General features: G+C 35.6%; 3 protein-coding genes across 7 annotated transcripts; 1 reads left to right on the top strand and 2 right to left on the bottom strand.

Moving 5' to 3' along the window:
- Positions 1–8: 8 nt before the first annotated feature.
- Positions 9–7,375, bottom strand: LOC105683385 (enolase-phosphatase E1). Its single transcript, XM_012395927.3, has 6 exons — positions 7,027–7,375; positions 6,421–6,522; positions 5,366–5,556; positions 4,883–5,015; positions 4,676–4,799; positions 9–4,525 (listed from the first exon to the last, which is right to left on the bottom strand). The coding sequence occupies exons 1-6, from the start codon at positions 7,129–7,131 to the stop codon at positions 2,865–2,867; spliced, it is 2,316 nt and encodes a 771-aa protein (XP_012251350.2). The 5' UTR covers positions 7,132–7,375; the 3' UTR covers positions 9–2,864.
- An 848-nt stretch (positions 7,376–8,223) lies between these two features.
- LOC105683382 (zinc finger protein 43-like) lies at positions 8,224–12,511 on the bottom strand. Its single transcript, XM_012395923.3, has 5 exons — positions 12,370–12,511; positions 12,112–12,297; positions 11,883–11,960; positions 11,654–11,784; positions 8,224–11,559 (listed from the first exon to the last, which is right to left on the bottom strand). The coding sequence occupies exons 2-5, from the start codon at positions 12,290–12,292 to the stop codon at positions 8,572–8,574; spliced, it is 3,378 nt and encodes a 1,125-aa protein (XP_012251346.2). The 5' UTR covers positions 12,293–12,297; positions 12,370–12,511; the 3' UTR covers positions 8,224–8,571.
- A 155-nt stretch (positions 12,512–12,666) lies between these two features.
- LOC105683386 (BTB/POZ domain-containing protein KCTD3) lies at positions 12,667–19,924 on the top strand. 5 transcript variants are annotated; one of them, XM_048660147.1, is made up of 12 exons: positions 12,667–12,863; positions 13,002–13,315; positions 14,381–14,542; positions 14,684–14,884; positions 14,971–15,450; positions 15,544–15,660; positions 16,324–16,329; positions 17,511–17,531; positions 18,110–18,249; positions 18,339–18,525; positions 18,614–18,892; positions 18,980–19,924. In XM_048660147.1, the coding sequence occupies exons 1-12, from the start codon at positions 12,802–12,804 to the stop codon at positions 19,177–19,179; spliced, it is 2,169 nt and encodes a 722-aa protein (XP_048516104.1). In that variant the 5' UTR covers positions 12,667–12,801; the 3' UTR covers positions 19,180–19,924. The 5 variants fall into 5 exon arrangements, with proteins under 5 accessions (XP_048516104.1, XP_020706561.2, XP_048516105.1 ...); XM_020850902.2 differs by lacking the exon at positions 16,324–16,329; XM_048660148.1 differs by lacking the exon at positions 17,511–17,531.
- The last annotated feature ends 3 nt before the right edge of the window (positions 19,925–19,927 follow it).

Genomic DNA, 19,927 nt, shown 5'->3' with positions numbered 1-19,927 from the left:
GACAATAATTGCAATACGCATCTTGATTTTTATTAGAAAAAACGTTCTCGTACAATTAAACAATCTCAAGTGATACGACTTACATGATATTTCTAATAAGTTGATTAATTGAGTTACAATGAAATCAAAATAATGGATAGAACGTTGATAAACTTTTTCTACACTTCCATGTGACAAATTGCGAATGAGATTATTTTAATGACACTTCCAGAATGAAACCACATCATTACATCTAAAGAAATTGGATAAAGCACTGTCCTCGAACTCAGAGTAGAAGTTTCATAACTTCGTAATGGAACATTTGTTTCGACTGTATTACGAGATCTGATTCTGATTGTGAGCCCAATCCGAATTCATTCAGATCGACGGCACACGCAAAAGGTTTGGTAAAAAAACAACGTAATACTGCTGTACGAGGATGTACTTGAAGCTCAACTTAATTCTAGAACTCGATGATTAATGTATATGATAAAATGTGGTAAAGGTTTCACGTTAAATGAATATTTATCCATCATATGGTCGTATAATATGGGTGCAATGATTTAATGAACGATAGTCAAAATAAAATTCATGTGATAACTTAAAAATTTTTATTTTTGATATTTTAGAAACTTAGACAACTAACGAATCATTTCTAATTAATAGTCGTTTAGGTGAAAATTGAGTCACGGTTGAGCATACATGTTTTTAATCATAGAGCGACGACATCCACAATGACCTTTGACCATTGACGCAAACATTATATGAATGATATGGAATGATGATTGAAACGATGTTGTGAAAAGTCAGCCAGAGAAGACCTGCACCTGTCGTTGCTCTACATTAAACGCATTATTTTACAACAATAACGTTATCGTAGTATCTTTGTATGGATTGAATCGTATGTCGTTGGCAAAAAAGGACTGCTAAATGAAATCTTCTATATATACAGATAAAAAGGTCTAGAAAGAATATGAGCTGATTATTGCGCATTGTCTACATAAACTAGATGTAGGTCTTAATTAAATAAAGGATCAAATCGACTTTCCAAATGACCAAAATTATCGTCTCTTCTTCTTATCGCATGTCAGATATATAAACATCTGCATTGCATGATTTTTTATGATCGGTTCGGTGATGATTAACATGCAATAGTATATAATATGGAAGGAAATATTCGTAAGCAAAATGTAATATGATGCAGCTAGACACATTAACAAATGTTGAAAGCAATCAAATAGGGTGAATTGTAACACAAATAATGCAAGAAAAATTATAATCAATAATTAGAAGTACTGGGAATGGAAGTAATTATATAAAGATAGTTTGATGAGCATTCGCATCTCATATTCTTAAACGCACATCCGGACACTAAACATCAATATGGCAAAAATGTAGTTTCATTGATATATAAGTCTAAGATGATATTGTTTTTGGTACAGTTCCAAGTTTATACTTTTGAGTTCAACTCCAAGTCATAGCGACGTGTCTCAAAAAAGTTCAAACTAATGAATCCCGATAATAGAAGCCGAAAAAAACGCAGTCTTATCAATTTCAAGCCGCACACATTTATACGTTATAAAAGAAATTATTCTTATTAAAAACTAACATTCGTAGTGAGTAAAATTAACATAAGAAAGGATAATAAGTTGCAACAAATACTGTTACAAACTTCTGTTGTCACGAAATAATGTATAACATGGTCATGCATTGTAAAATCTGAACAAAATTTATTTTGTGTTGGAATAATCAACGGCTAGTGAGCAATTCTCGTAGTGCGATGCATCTCCAGAAGAACAGAGAGCAGCAGCAGCAGCTTCAAATTTTGTTTTATTTCAAACAGCGATAGATATCCGTTCAATACCTACGCCCGCATTATTTTTAGATCACAGTCAATTAATTTATTGATAAAAGTAATAATAAATAAACATATACCCTCAGAATCTGATGAAGTACAATCGCCCAACTTCATTCAATCTCTGTCAAGCTACAATCTACAGTTCAATACCACAAATCGACTGATTGAATTGAAATTACGATATTGTTTCACTGGTTTGGGTTACTTACATTATATCGAAAATGTTAGTGGCATGATACTCGAAACTGTACCAAAAATAATAAGAATAAGTGAGATAAAAGCAAAGGAATTCGCTGTAATCTGGTCCACGCCCTAAAGCTTCTTAAGTACACTAAACGCAATAGACAATACTTTGTCGTTTTTGCAAGGGGCACAACGCTGTGTCATCAAATCAGTCTTCAAAAATATCCATAGTAAAATGATACTTGCAGGACATAGTAGTAGAAACGTAAAGAAGATGTTATGATGCTTCCTATCTCACAAATATTTGAAAAGTCGACAAAGGACAGGATAATATCATTTGGCACAGAGTATATTCGGTATAGGATACTCCAACTATGACTTATTGTTAGCCTATCTGTACTTGTATCTTTAAGTTAATTCTGTGACGACAGTGTTGAAAAAAAAGTATATCCAACGTCTACAATGCTCGTTGTAAAAGAACTGGAACAAATGTACGTAGATTGTGCGAAGTGCATGACAAAATCGATCATTTGTAGGCTTACGTTGTACAAGTATAAAACATTACATTTCATTGGGATTGGGAACCATGAATGTAAACGCTTCCTTTCAGAAAAAATCGAATTGAAACGCGGAATGAATTATTTCTTCACATACCAGAAGATGATCGAGTCTGAGATACAACTTACAACATACTTTTTTTTTCTTTTTCATCCAAGGAACAATAATTCTATGAGCTATTTCTTAAAAGTTACCACGTTATTATTAAATGGCGATTTATTAGGACGTGGGGAGACAACTTTATAGTTTATATTTTAAGATAATTGTTGTTTTTATGAAAACGAGATTAGGACGTCGCGGCCACAACTACAGGCGGAACAACATCGGGTTCTCCAGCGCCATCCGCCACTGTAGAATCAACAACTTTTTTTACTTTGATTGATTCTGCACTGGTATCAGCTGAACTCTCAGATTCTCTCTTTTGTGGGGAAGCCTCCTTATTCGTTTTGGTATCAGCGGAGTTGCTGGCACAGGCATCATTCACTCCATTCGTATGTACTTTTGAAGTTTCATCGGACGTGGCAGAATCTCCATTCTGTGTCGTGCCATTAATTTTTTTGATAGGTTCTACTGTGCTCGACGCACCACCATTTGAAGCTACCATTGTCGTTTCAGTTTTCACTTCTTCTTTGTCTGCTTTCTCTTCTACAGATTTTACACCAACCTTGTTGTCCTTAGTATCATCCTCTTTCTTTGCTTCCGTGACCTCACTAGCTTCCTGTTTAATTTCATCCTTACTTTTAGTTTCAGATTCTTTCAACTCACTCACAGTTTCATCAACCTTTGGTTCAGTCTTCTTTACTTCAGGAGCGTCCTTATTTTCTATAGCTGCAGTCTCAGTCTCAACCTTCAATGGCACATCTGTCATAGAAGTTCCATTTTCTTTCAGTGTTTCTTTCACCATAATGCCATCAGAGTTTGAAACAGGTGCTTCTGATTTCGTTGTAGTTTCATTTGGTTTATTAATTTTTTCTGATTCAACCATATCATCAGTGATTTTAGCTTCAGTTTTTTCAGTTTCGTTAGGTAGTGAATCAATTTTGATACAGCTTTCTGCCGCTGCAGTAGATGTTGATTCAATTTGTGCATTTTCAGTCTCAGTTTCTTCTTTAGCCTTTGAGAGTTCCAATTTCTTTTCAGGCTCCTCAGTCTTAGTCTCTGTCGTGACATTGCAAACTTTTGTAGCTTTCGTGGCATCTGCTGTTGCACTAGCATCTTCCATTGTTTCATCAACGACAGCACCAGTCTCATTTTTCTTGGTAGCATCACTTTTTTGCTCGGACACTTCATTTAGTTGCTCAGAAACCTCAATTTTGTTGCTGTCTGTTAGTACTGCCTTATCAGTCTCATCAATATTCAACTTCTTTGGGGTTTCTTCTGGCTTAGTGCTTACTTTATCCTCGCTGATAGCTTTCAGGATTTCCTGTGGTTGCTCACTCTCATTTAATGAATCCGGACTTTCCTTTTTAATGTCCACTATTTCAGCCTTTGACTCTTCCAATGCCTCAGCGTTTTTTGTAATATTGTCATTACTTTTCTTGACAGTTTCAGATTTATCATCAGTATCCATGGCTTCATCTTTTTCTACGTTAGCTTCTGAGGTCGATGTTCCCACCAAAGTATCTTTAGTTTCTTCGGTTTTGCTTTCCACCTTTGTATCAATATTTTCAACTTTTGCTTTACAATCCTTATCACTCATATCAGTCATTTCAACATCCTCCGATACCTCTATCTTGTCACCTATCACAGGTGCCTCCTTAGGAGTTTCTTTCTTCTCTGTCATCTCTGCACTATCCAACTTTTGGCGCTTAGTAGAGTTCAGAAAGGGCAAATCCAAAAATGATTTGGCGGTTCTAAACTCAGACTTTTCCTCATCACTCAGTGGACCGTTGCCCTCACGAATCATGATAATAGTAGAAAGGCCAGCTTCCTTGGCAGCTTTAGCTTCTGTAACGATTAAAATAAATGTGTCTTTCAATCAAGAATACTCAAATTTGTATTGCTAACTTTGTAGTCATCATGATGGTAGATTATTCAGCCCAAAGAAGCTGGAGATCGGAGGACAACAACAATCTACGGGTGATAATATAGACTTACCCTTAACAATGTCAGTGAGGAAAATGGCGTCGGTAGACTCTGCTTTTATTTGAGTCAAAATGTTCTTGTAACTATCAGCCTCTTGTTTCATTCCGATTTCCGTATCAAAGTATCCGCTGAAATACTGACCAGAAAATAACATTACTCTATGTCTATGAATCTGGTGAGTAAAAAAGTACCCAATTTTTTAGGACCGTAATTTTCTACCTTAAGCAAATCGCCGTGTTCGCTGTGTCCATAGAGTAATTTTTGTGCCTCAACACTTCCGCTGGAATACACGTAGACTTTCTTGCCAGCATTTGTCCATAACTTAAGACACTCAGGAACATCCTCGTAGACACTGATGTAAAAATATGATTTATGTTATAATTTATGATACCAGTGTTGATTTTCAATTGTAGGTTTTGCAAAATATTGCAACATATCTGATCAAAGTGTACTTCAAGTTGATACTGGTGTGCTAAAAATTGGCCCAATACTTTCATCATCAATAATTCCACACCAAAAAACATCAACTGCAGTGTACATTTACCCAACTCAGTGAATATTCTTTATACAGTTCAGTCAGATACATTGTGAAAGACAGAGGATGGACAAATTTTTTTGTACATTTGTATTTTGATAAATTAGTATAAATTGTGCAACCAAATGAGACAGTCATAAAGTTGTGGGTATGAAAGGCAAACTTACTGCCCCTTGACTTTTCCAGATTCATAGGCTTCGCGCCACATATGACCTTGCAGCTGTTTCAAGGCTCCAGTTTTACGATCGTTATCCATTTGCCACAGCACATTTCTAACCACGGAATCTTTTTCCTCTTCAACATTAGCACCAGAAATTGGTACAAGGCCTTCAGTTTTAGACTCCTCATCTTGCTTGGCCTGAAATTGTTCATGGTAAAAGTATGCGACAGCAAAAATTGAGTTTTACAAATCCTTGACAGCAATATCGAGCAAGTATACAAATATTTCACATCTGTATTTAGAGAAGCTGAAGTAAGGTTTATATCCAATTTACAATACATGGCACTCTAAGAACGAGAGTTTGTTTTTTATAATTATTGTCTGATATTAACAATATGGTACAAAAAAAATTATAGCCAACTGGATATGAAAAGAATAATAACAAAGTTTTAAAATGATCAAAACAACTCATGAGCGCAAAAATAACGCATGTAAAAGTATAAAACTTTGTTATAAGTGTGTTATTTGATGGAAAGTGAGTAGGGAATATCGTGTACTAAATGAATTTGGGAACATTTAAATTTTCTAAATGAGTTTTGAGCTCAATGCCTTTGTTCATGCTTCATCAAACTGGCAAAAATTTTGGACAAAGAATTTACTCAGGTCAGATGCTGACAGCTTGACCAGCTGTTCCCCTCTCAGGTATACCCTACCCTTTCATTGGGACTGAGCTCTATTGCTAGACTCTACAATAGAAGTTGCCAAATCCCCATAACTAAATAAATACATGGCCTACAAATTCCGTGAACTAAATCAATTATTTATTGTAAAACTTGCTATAGCTTAAATAAATCAATAAAATCGAATACCGAAATGGGTGGGTAATTCATGGGTTAAAAATTACGTCATATTGTCTTTACTTATTCAAATATTTTTGAATAGATCACTAATCAAAATAGAATTGAAAATTGTTCAAAATAGCCACCGATCAGATACGTGAATGTATAAAACATATATTCAACTGAAGGTGGTAGGGTGTTAATGATGAGACTTGATATTTACCTGTTCTTTGAGTTTTTCTAAATCACGTTTAAACTCTTCTTCATCCCATTTAGCGTCGATGTATGTTTTAACGTTATCTCTAACGTAAGGAAAAAGTGTTTCCTGAAAAAAAAACAAAGAAAATTATATTCAAGGATCAAGGACGTTAGGCGACGTTGTCAACTATAATTATAACGGATACCGAGAAAAATTATGAGAATAAAAGGAAAAAATGCACGTGAAATAAGAAATGACGCGTTAAAGTGAAGCTAATAGAAAAATTCGTTGCAAAATTGGCGAATAAAGGTTCCTTTTAAATTGCAAAAATTATTCTAGCAATCCTGCGAAGGAGAGACAGCGAGCGCCGTTGAAGCCGGCAGGCAGCAAAGCAGAAACTTTGGCACATGGAATTAAATGAAGTGAAAATAATTTAAAAAAAATGTTACGTCGGTTGTGGGAGCCCAAATCTAGGTCAGAATTCTTTGATGCAATTATTACACAACGCAAAAGCGAATATTAAAACGTAATATCAGAGGAAATGGATAATATCAAACGAAATGTGAACGCCGGGCGATTTTGGTTGACGGCCATGCTTCGGAGAGCGATCAGAGCTGGTCTCTTTGTTACCTTAACAAAACTTATGCTCGTTGTTGTTCCCTCGATATCAACAATGATTACGTTCTCCTTCAAAAGCGATTCTTCTTGATCCTGGCTACGTTTTGCCCCAACCATTTTTAAAATCAACTAGCTCTCGTTTTTCAACTATAAAATTACTATATAATATTTATTCCGTTGCGCGCGTTGCCTCTATCGTCTCTACGCGTTCTCGTCAGACCGGCGAATGAATTTCTGAGGGCACCGCACCGGTGTTAGTGTAAATTTTCTATCTCACTCACTACAGCCAATTTCTGCGACCGTGTACCTCACATATATTCAAAATGAGACTGTGTCACCGTCTGTGAACACAGCTATTCTCACTAACATGAATACCTCTACTACTCCGATCTTGCTCTCGCCTGAAGTCGAACCCGAGCCACCCCGTGACCGAACGACTGAACTGTTCGACTCCTCCGCGAACCGCAACCCCCAAAGATTGAGAATTATTATTCCCATTAGTCGCCTTGGATCTTCTGCTTGAGTAAATAAAAATCCGTAAAATATTACGGATTATAGTTGAAGGAAAATTCATGAATTCGATTAATAACTTAAAGGATTCTAAACTGGGATGCTGCTGCATGGATACATCCCCAGAAGGGATATTAATCCGCCAGAAAGTAGTTCGCAAAACGAACTGGCCGTTGAATAACTCGAATTACTAATAGTAAATTTAAATGGCTGTAGAAATTTTAATACATATGCGATGAGCTTCATTTCAGCGGATAATTATCTACCACTCAATAACGGAGTAACTGATGTCAAGCCAAAAATTTAACAATCTGGTATTTAAAAATTAGTAACTGCCTCCAGGTGGCAGTGCACAGCTGCAACATAAGACTACACACACCGACTTAGCTGTTTACCGTTCATGTGAGCGCGTGTCAGGCGCCGGGTCATTTAAACTCCATTTAAATTTTGACAGATGATACTACGAACACGTGTCCACGTGGACGACATATTTTTATCACTCAGATGAGTTTTTCATGTCATCAAAATAAAGTTGCACCTGAATTACGATGAAGTGACTACTCGGGCGGATAGATATTCAAACATAATTCGTCAATAAATATTAACGAGTATGAATGTTGCACCACAGTATAAGGAGAGAACCTTATACTGCAGTATCGCTCGTACTTACCTTACGTTACGGAAAGGTCGGTAGTGGAACAGTATAATTTTTACCAAAATTATTTATTTGAAGATTGTTCGTATTTTTTTCATCTATAGTAAAGTTCAGAAAAATTATTCCACCTGACACACACATACCTATAAAGTATGCTGATTCAATTAATTAACAATTAATTAAAGCAGATTGTTAAACTATCATCGAAAACAATTTCATTTTTGTAGAAATGACCATAATTTCAATATTGGTACATTTACATCTATAAAATCATGTACATAGTCGACTACCAATATAGAAATCATTTTATAGAGCTATGAATATTTTCAAAGAAAACTTGATTGTACAATAACCAATACATCATAAAATTAGCTCTACAAATAATTTCACGTCTAATTTTCTTGTATATTCTTGAATCTATCACTGAAATGCGTGTTTAGGTGACTTCTTACTCCATGTTCATCGAAACACACCTTTCCACACTCTGGGCAACTGTGAGTGTTCCCCTCGTCGTGTTCCCGCTTGCGGTGTTCCCTCCGTTGGGTCGTTGTTGCAAATGTCTTATCACATCTTGGGCATTTATAAGGACGTTCACCAGTGTGCTTTCGTTGATGGTGATCACGAGATTCTTTGGTTCTAAATGTCATTTCACAATGCTCGCAGCTGAATGGCTTTTCCCCTGTATGAAGTAAAATATGATTATGCAACGATGTGGATTGGTTGTATTCCTTCCCACACTGTGCGCATTTGTAACGTTTGCCTCCCTGATGTTTGTTCTTAATATGATTCGAAAGTACTCTTGCATTTTTATAAGTCACGTTACAAACATCGCAGTGGTACACTGGTCTCATCTTTCCCTCGTGTGCTCTCTCCCTGTGTACCTTTAATGACATCTGATGCTTGAATTTTTCGTGACAATCTTCACACTCGAACCAAGGTTGGAGATCTTGTAAAATTGGATCCTGATTTTCAACCCTATGTGTTTCCTTCATGTGTTTTTTCAGAATTCTAAATGTAGGAAACATTTCAAGGCAAACTGCACAACTAAACACTTGGGGAAACATCATTGTTTTGTCATTCTTCCAATGTCTTTCCAAATGTTCATTCAGGTCTTGCCTTTTTCTGAATGCCTTCTTACAAATTTGACAAGGAAAACGTTTCTCTGTGATGTGAGTTTTTTTGTGAGATCTTAAGGCATTGTTAGTCATACATCGTTGCCCACAGATTTCACACGCAAAAGGGCGCTCCCCACTGTGACTTCTCATGTGTTCCTTCAATCTGGCTTTAAACTGATAGGATTTCCCACATAATTCACAAACGTGTGGCCTGGCACCTTTGTGAACAAATAAATAATGCTCGAACAGGGCTTGTTCTGTACTCAACTCTTTTCCACAAGTACTGCATATGAACTCGTCCATGTTTTCTGAATGTCTCATTATGTGGTATTCCAGCCTATCTTTGGTAGTAAAATGTTTGTTACACATATTACAATGATATTGTCTTCGAGAGATCACTTTTGCTCCATCAGAATCAACTTGCAAAGATAGTCCTGGACCTTCACAGTTTGCACAAGTCACAGCATCATTTATCAGATTAGGATCTACACCTCGGACAAGTTCACCACATAAAACGCAATTTACTGACTTCATCTCCACCACTTCTTCAGCAATTACTTTTTTAAAAGCCGCGCTATCTACTGATACAGTGTTCCCATCAGTATCAACATCTATTTCCTTTTTGCCTTTGTGTCCATACTTCATTTGGTGTCTACTCAACATTGATTGTTTGTGAAACAGTTTCCCGCAAGTTGTGCATGCATACCGCTTCGTTCTTTTGTGCATATATTGATAATGGTCCCATAATACGTTTTCGTTTGTTGACTCTCTCCCACACAAAGAACACACGCATATGTCCATTTTTCCAGTCTTATGTCTTTCTAAATGAAATTCATAGCGTTCCTGCAGAACAAAGCGTGCTCCGCACTCAACACAGGTTATTTTAGGCCTAGGTTTGCTGACATCTGATAATTTGATTCCAGTTTCAATATCGGTTTTTTGAATTTGATCTGGGATAGCTACTATTTTTCCTCCTTTATGCCCAAAGGTTTTTAAATGATAACTCAAATTAGCTCTTTTTACAAAAGTCTTGTGACAGGTCATACAAGCAAAGCGTTCACCAGATTTGTGTTGATACTGATAATGATCCCATAGTATATTTTCACTTTTGAATCGCTTACTGCATATCATGCAAAAAAACACTTTAATGTTCCCTGACTTATGTCTTTCCATGTGAAACTCGTAACGTTCACGAAGCACAAAGCGTGCTCCACACTCTTCACACGTTGATTTTGTTGATTTTCGATTAGCTTCTGACTGTGACCCAACTACGTTGTCATGAGAGCCATCAGCACCTTCAGGACTATCAGTGAAATGGTATTGGCGATGTTCCCAGAGAACATCTTCAGTCGAGAACTTTTTCTTACAAATAGTGCATTCAAAGTCATAAAAATTTTCCGAGTCATGTCTTTCTAGATGAAACAAGTATCTCTTTTGGGAAAAATATTCGCCTGCACATGATTCACACTTAAATCTTGAGCGCTTTTTTATGCTCTCATTACTATTCTCTTCCAAAGTATTAAACTCCACAAATTCTCCTGTGATACCAGAAACTTCGGGTTCAGAGTTGATAGAAAACAAAGCATCTTCTAAAGCGTCAGAATCTGATATTCTAACATTTCCTGGATCAACAATTTTCTCAGTGGCAGGTTCTCCTGTTGACATTCTTTTCCTTATATCGCGTAATTTCATCTTCCCCTTTTCTCGACAATTTGCATTATTCACAGATAAAATTTCTCCTATACTGCTGGAAAGAGTGCTCTCACTATTCAATTCCAATGGAGTGGAAGTATTTTCAATTTCTTTCGCCACTCTCTCAAGGCCACTCGGTTTTTCTTGAGCAGCTGTCTTACTAAATTTCTTTGAAGTCTTTCCAAATCTTGTACAGATCCTCCTATTAGCATTAGAGCTTCGTAAATTATGAGACCTTTGCGCAACACGTTTGAGGGTTGGTTTAGAGACATTTGACAAAATCTTCGATGTACTTTGACAATTCTGCGATTCGATAATTCTGGTTATCTTCAGATCAATTTTGCAATTTGGACATTGATAAATCGTTGTTCTATCATCAATTAATAAGTTCTTCTCATCACCTTCTGAATGCTGAATTCCTGTTTCTGCTCCTATTGGAGACTCTTTTAATCTCAAAATGGAGTGAAATTTTTCTTCCGTTTCTTTACAAATTGCTATGAATTCATTTATGATATCCAGCTTCTGGAGGCAAGTTGTACAAATGTGCTTTGACAATTGATCATTCCGTGAAATCTGGAGAAAAATGGAATTTAAAATGCTATAATTAATTACTCAAGTTTTTTTTTTCATATATGAACAATCAACAAAAAAAAATCGTCCAACATACTGATAGTGGGATCAGGCTGTTGATTTTTTTGCTGATATCTTGAAATTTGCCAAATATTCGTATAGGGTCTTCAGTTTTTATGCCACATAAGCGGCACAATAATCCATTGCATAATTCTTTAGTGCTTGGAACTATAAAAATGTCTTGAGCTTTAATAAATTTCTAACATACTAAAACTTTAATAGAATAGTTTCCTTTTTTCATTTCGATGAAATAATAACCATCATACCTTTATTATGTATTGGTGCTACATCTGGTAGATCTGGTAACACAAATTCAACCGCCTCATCATCTGGTCTATTGTGATCTGAAATTATGCAAAACAATAAGTCTGACAATCAAGCAATATGCCATAGGGCTGCAAACAAACAAAAAATTGTGATACAGATATATAATTCTTTTATTACATTGTTGGATCAATCAACTGTTGGAATATTGTAGATACAAAATATTGTTACCAAAATTGATGTAATTTGCAACAGCCAGATTATCAGTTATAGGTTTTCCTTTGATCTGCAATGTCATAACATCGAAATCTATATTATTCATCTGCAACTTTTCTTTGAGATCTTTGAAAGTTTCATCAGCTGTCATTGTAACATTTGTTGTATCGCCCACTTTCAAGGTGAATGTCTTCATGGTTTCTGGTACAGAAGAGCACGTTAACATGATTATCACGTTATAAGTTCTATAAAAACTTGATAGAAATGATATACATTAACTGTTGTCAGTTGCTTCAGTGTTGAATAATTGAAAGACCGATGCATGAGGTTCATTTCAAGTTGTACTTCATGTTGGATGGTTGTGCATTCAAAGAATCTAACTACACCGAATTATGCTTTTGAAAATAAGAGATATTCACCACAAAACTAATCACATTTTTGCCTGTGTTTACACCTCAGAATATTGTTGATCTCAGGAATAAATTAGGTTAATCCGTATTGGTGGGATCCTATATTTGTGATCATGGTTTGTGATCATTTGGAAAAGCTCAAAACAGAGGTCGAGTTGACAGTCTTTCTTGAATTAGACCGCATGGTCCATGGACAGTTATGAGTAGACGCACACGCATAGAGACCACTCAATACGGTTGTTGGTGTCAGCCGTCCTAAATAAACTGCCAAAATATTGGAATAAGAAAACTGGTTATGGCAGTACCTCACGTTACAAACTACGGTGATATTGTACATTTAAACGTTGGGGGCACGAGGTGAGAAAAAAGCAATACTTCATTGTCAAAGAAAACTATTTTGTTGGAAAAACATGACAAAAGCTTCTTTCACACATTCCTATTCTAGATATGTAACTTATCTGCAAAAATATATTCCAAAGCATAATTAATTTCCAGATTTTCGACATCTCGGCAGACACTTTCTTGGGTACCAGATTCATTTTTCACAGCTTTACTGAGTGGCAGAATATCCAGTCTGAGAGATGAAACTGGGGCATTATTCATTGACAGGGATCCAAAGATTTTTTCAGTCATTCTTAATTACCTTAGAACAAGAGATATCGATCTAAAACATGCAGATCTCCGTGCCTTGCGACATGAAGCTGAATATTATGGTATTGCGCCACTGGTTAAGCGATTAGTACTTTGTGAAGATTTATCTCAATCTTCATGTGGAGATGTTCTTTTTTATGGATACTTACCACCACCAAGTGAGTCGCAAATTTATGGACAACTGCACTGAACTAACCCAATCTAGAAAACTCATGACCACTTGACCTTGAAAACCCAATCCTGATGGATGGGTAATAGTCCCGAATCCAATTGGGAGTTCATTGAGACCTTTGTAGATTTTATTTTTGGCCATGGTGAAGGCAACCATTGTGTTTATGACCAAATGATAGTAACTTCTGGTAGAATAATCGTTTCTACGTACAAGCGAATCAAAATCAATATGAAACCAGTTTCTGGGTCATCTTTAACCATTCCTGATGCTGTATCACATTTAAATTTAAAAAATGAAATGCTTGCACAAGGATTAACTCAGTTTTATGCAATTTTTCGTGACATCTGGTCACTTTTCTATGAGAATGCCTAGCCTGATCCCCAGCTGCTTGTCAATCTATTACTATTTATCATGAGATTTTCTATTTTGTTGATGAAAACTGAGTATCCAATGCCGAAGTTAATAAAATATGGCACATAGAATGTAAGAATTATTGCGTTGTATTTTGGATGCTTGGTCGAATTATTTTGGAATGTTAATACTATACTTATAAAATTTTTGTTGAAATATTTTGTCCCCTTTTATAAATTTTCTAACTACTTTACTGTAACAAGTAGTTTCTGATCTGATATTTTATATATCAGTGTATTTGTCTTATCTTTGGCTTCAAAAGTTTAAGATAAGCCCGAGCCTGAGCTAAATCTGTTTACTTTCAGCTGACTAATGCAACACACTATAGTATTCATAGGCTGGTGGTTCCTATGATATATTACGCTTTGTTACCAGTAGAATAATTAATTACTTCATATGTTTGTTCGAAAAAAATTTGTTGGAAATCAATATATGGTTTGTTCTAAACAAAAACTTTCGTTTTTGAATTATAATTATGGACTTATTATGGGATACAAGTAACAGACTTTTTCACTGGCTTTACGGTAATCATAAATGCTTGTTAGCAACACCAAGACATCAGTGTATAAGAGTGATAACCATATAACTTGCCTTACCTATTCTACAGAACTTTTTATTTAATACTTAATATTTTTCATAGACATCCCACTCCAGGAACCAGCCAGTATAATAACCACTAGCAGCGATGTTTCTGTTCATGGAAGAACCAGCGGAGTTCCGTCAACCTCCAGAGTTGAAATTTCCAACAGCTCGCAACCAACTTTTTCACTATCCTCATCCTCTAGCACTACTACCAGCAATGGTAAGATAAATTAATTCATGAAAACTACTCCCTTGTGTTTAAACTCAACAGTGATTTAGTGTGAAACAGATTGAGGGTCAAGCATGTTACAGATGCTAAATCATGTATCAGTCGGTAATTAACGTTGGCTTTAACTCACAGTAACAAATGGAGCACAACAGGGCGGGAGAGCATCACTATCAACTCACGCTCGTAATTCTTCCTTGGATTATCGGGTATCACAGCGTGGATTACCACATTCTCGAACTCCATCCCTCGATTTACGACATGCAAGAAACGGTTCTGCCGATTTGAATAAAATATTTCGTAATGATGTTGGACTGGTGTTTGGTGGTCAACAAAGTAAGTGTTTAGTCATTAATGTAACTTTTCGAACACTCGCTGGATCAAGAGCTGCGAAAACAAACTAAATTAACACTCATTTGAAGTTTCAGCATGGGTTGATCCTTTGAGAGTTCAAATCATCAAAGCTCATCACAATTGGATAGTGATTGCTTATGCTCATTTCATAACATGCTACCGTTTGAAAGACTCATCTGGCTGGCAACATGCTTTCACAAGTCCACACATCGAATCGATAATTGAACGAGTAGCAATAAATGCTAAGATGGGTAGTGGTACAGATGGCAAAATGGTGGCTATTTCATATGGTGGTCAAGTTCGTCTTTGGAGCGTTTCAGAAGAGGGAATAAAAACTAATATTGGAACATTTAACCTGAATGTTCGTGTTGAATATTTGTTCTTCATTGGCAGTCAGTTAGTTGCACTTTCTCCGACTGGAAAGATCGGGGTTTGGCACGCCATGACGCATCACTGGCAAATACAAGACGTTGTACCTATATCATCGTTTGATACTGCAGGCTCATTTTTGTTATTGGGATGCAACAATGGGGCTATATATTATATCGGTAGGTTTTTGGTTGTATTTGCACACCTGAATGATATGGTTTCTTCTCCACTTTAGATGCTTGTTAATGAATTTATGTTCTTGAACTTCCTAGATATGCAGAAATTTCCCCTCAGAATGAAGGACAATGATCTACTTGTAACGGAGTTGTACCGCGATCCAAGTCATGATCCTATAACTGCGATTTCCGTTTATCTTACACCAAAGACGAGTAAGTTTTTTGAAAATTACTTCCATAGTACAGTCATAGAATAATCGGAAAACTTTCCTAGCGAGTATTACTAAGTCTCCAGATCAAAGTTTTATGAATTCAGGCTGGACCTTCGACCAGGCGTATTATAGTTTATTCGTTGAGTATAGACTTTTACAGTTTCTATGGGGTCTTTGATTAACATATTCGTAAGATACAGATAATGAAAATTATAAAAATGATTGCTTTGTGTCTCATTTCTTTGCTTTTTGCATAGTTTCCACACTGAAAATAGTTTAGCAATCAATGGACAGTAACGATCTATTCTAAGGTAGAGCAGGGTGCCAAATGCAATCTACCTTTTTTTGCCTACGGTTGATGAAATTTAGCCCTTCACTTTTTTTTATCAGTTAATTGTTTTGCTGTTACTACTGATCATTTTAATAATCCGACGGATTTCACCATTTCTGATAAAAATACTGGTATCACGTAACTTCCACATGTATTCACGCTTGTTAGTATAATCAAAACTACCATTGCTATAAGTGTAAAAAAAAATCTGATGACTGATTTCATGATTTGCCTTCTGTACTATGAGAATCTGAGAATTCGCGATTCCTTGTAAAATATTATATGATGACATTTTATGCTTCATCTTTTCATACCGTACAACTGGACTCATAGCACAAGGCAAGTATATCACATGGATAATCTAAATTTCATGCGGTACCATGTTTATATGTTATACAAACATTCACCAGTGTTCAAGTTATAGCAAATACAAGTGGTATAGAACAGCAACAACTCAGGATTAAAATCACATTCTCAGAACAGTACTTTTCACTCATAATTTCTTTCCTTGAATTCTAACATATATTTTTTTTAATAGGTGCATTCGGTACATGCGCTGAATTCAGCTTTCAAATCTCAAGGATTTGACAAGTACCCGCACCAACTCCATGAGCTCTATGAACTGTTCCGTAGTTTAGATTACCGCAAATAAAGCTAGTTTAATTCACCCTGCTTCAATTAACGGCCCATATGAAGTAAGCACATCAGTTTTTTGTATGAAAGAATCATAGCTTCCATCTATTGATCTAACAAGTATATTGTCATGACTTATTTTTCTATCTCTAATTCAAGATGAATTGTCAGCAACAATTATTTTTAGATTGTGCAATTTATCACCTATGTTCGAACATCTCAGAAAACATGCAGAAACTTTCATGGAATTGTTAGCACATATTGATTTTATCTTCGTCATTTTCATCATCAAAATGTAAAAATCTCGCGCTAATTCTACAATTTGTGTAAGCCTGGTGAGATCCATGGTTTTACAGAATTATTTTCTAAAGCCCAGCATTTGTAAAACTTGACATCTGGCGCTGAATTCAACTGCTCAATTAAACACGTTATTGGATCTATTATACAACCATACCAATATTAAACTCTGCTCGCCCTCATATCACTCATAATCTGCTCTGCCAACTCATCAATCTCATCTACCGAATGCAGCTGAAATAATTCTAGTTTTCTTGTTACCCGTCGCCAAATTTCCCTTCCTCTCAAGGGATCAGCAGTTTTTTTGAAGGTTTTTTACAAAGGTAGTCGCCAAACCTGACAAATGAGGTTTTCTCTGTCTTTGACTTTACAGGATACTTTGCGAGCGTTAAGAATATTAGTGTGCTTATGCATCCAGTTGTACAATCTTATATCACTTTCATTCCGTCACCATGAAAATATGTGTTCAACGTGTAAAATTTCATATTAACTTTGGTATGATTATTATCATTATCATTTTTATCATTATCATTTTGTTAGTAGAGTTGCCTGCTTGCTCTCTCTATTCATAGCATTATGTTACATGCCAGCATCTGAGAGGGGGAGGGAAGGTAATCCAAATCAAAAATATACTCGCTTTTAGAACAACCTCATGTACAATATTTTTCAAGTCAGCTTAATAAGATGCATACATACATTATAATCGGTTTCACTTATGTCTTTAAGTGAGATTTCAAGTTTCACTTGCTATATCGTTAATTTTATGTCGTACAAATTCTATATCACTTAGTTCAAATTCATTACACTTTAGTTATGCATGATTTTTCCTTCCACAATTTCTCACCGATACACCTATCATCAACACTGAATTAAAACAAATATTATAAACAAAATACGAAACCACGCCCTTGATTCTAGTATGTAATACATTTTTATCACACTCATCTATCAAGAGCATGTCAGCTTTCAATATATCTATCGACCATACACAAATGGATACATATTCACATGAATTACCAATATAATACCTGTATAGTTTTGACTTCTTTCATCACTTACAATTCCTCACTTAAGAACACTGCAATCAAAATTTTTTTAACGTAAATATAACTAAAATTTTTATATTCGAGCATTGCTCTTTTCACCCATGATGCATGATAACTTTAATATTTCTTATACCTCTTCACAGGTCTATGTGGAAATTGGATCGAAATCGCTTATGGTACAAAATCGGGTAGTGTACGAGTCATAGTACAACATCCTGAGACATTGGGTCATGGACCTCAACTTTTCCAAACGTTTACTGTTCATCAAAGTAGCGTGACAAAGGTATTGTGGAAGATCAGTAATTCTCTAAGATTTGAAACAGGATCGGCTATTGAAATACAAATGTACTATTTGATTCTGTTACTTTGTAGGTAACATTATCTGAAAAATTCTTAGTATCAGTATGTTCTGAATATAATCATGTCAGAAGTTGGGCAGTAACAAGATTCCGTGGTATGATTTCTACTCAACCAGGATCTACTCCAGAAGCTAGTTTCAAAATTGTTTCCCTTGACGCAGTCGAGCCCTGCATTAGCCATAATGCTGGAAATGACTTTGGTTCGTAGCGAGAAATAATTGAGTACATGTTGAAAGAAAAACTTTATTGTATCCAAACGCAAGCTCAAAATTATTTAAAAATCTACAGGGCCCTTTGGAGAGCAAGACGATGAACAAGTATTCGTTCAAAAAGTTGTCCCAGACACAGATCAGCTTTTTGTGAGACTTGCTTCAAACGGAAATAGAGTATGCGTAATTGAATCAGTGGATGGCAGCGTTATCACTTCATTTTGTGTCCATGAGTGCGAAGGTTCGAGTCGCATGGGATCTAGACCTAGACGTTTTATATTCACTGGCCACTCCAACGGAGCTATTCAAATGTGGGACCTCACAACAGCCTTAGACCTATGCTCAAAAATCGATCAAGGTAAAATGAAAGATGAATCAATTACATCAATCACTTATAGAGATAACAAACAGAGTAAAATATTTTGACATTTATTATATTTTCTAGTGAAAGAAGTCGCAGGAGGTCCAACACCGGAAGAATTATGGAAACTACTCGACCAATGTGATCTAAGTAATAGCCATAGCTCAACTCCGTGTCTCAGCCCTTGTCCTTCACTGATATCAGCTGGAACTAGAATTAAAGCAAGTAACGTATTGTTTCTGAATCAGTCGCAACATCTAGAACCACCTAGTGGCCCTGGTTAGATTCCTGAAAAAGGAATTTGCCAAGAATAATGAATGCCAAGGAAATATCTTTGCTCGAGCATATACGCTAATTAAAGTTGCTCGTGAATTGAATCTTAAGTTTTCAAGATATTTTGACTTATTGTTGACCGTATTTACATTATTGTTACCGAGCTATCCGGTCGATAATTTATTCTATTTATTAACTTATTGAATTTATTATCACCTTTTTTTTAAGAGTTCCTAAAACATCTATTCATGTGTTATGCACATATAAGTAGTGACACCATATTACCTTACGAAGTTATCCATTCCTTATCTCTCTGTTGATGGTGTTATTTAATTTTCAATTATTTCACGTTCCTCATTGACATATCTATATGTGTAATATTTTAATATAATACGTGTTGAGTATGAATCTTTTGTTACAGTTTATTTATAAAATTTGGCTTTTGGATAATTTTATAGTTTAGGTACGATAGAAGATATCTAGATTCAAGGAATTGTAATACAGCACATGTTGAACTTTATTGAAAAATAGTTGATTATATGTATGTATATTTTTGTTATACAGCTCGAAATTTTCATAATAATTGAAGTACATAATACCATGATGGCTGTAACTCAAGTGTTACCACATGTCATGTTGTATTTACTTTGACAGTTTGTGATGCTTTAAATTTATTGTAAAAAAATGAAATACTATAATACTGTTGTAATTGTGCTCTCTGTGATCTGACAGAAATAAATGCTTTTTTTACCTAAATCT

This window comes from Athalia rosae, chromosome 1 (genome assembly GCF_917208135.1).
Source record: "Athalia rosae chromosome 1, iyAthRosa1.1, whole genome shotgun sequence".
Taxonomy (NCBI): domain Eukaryota; kingdom Metazoa; phylum Arthropoda; class Insecta; order Hymenoptera; family Athaliidae; genus Athalia; species Athalia rosae.
This window is presented reverse-complemented; position numbering and strand designations above follow the sequence as displayed.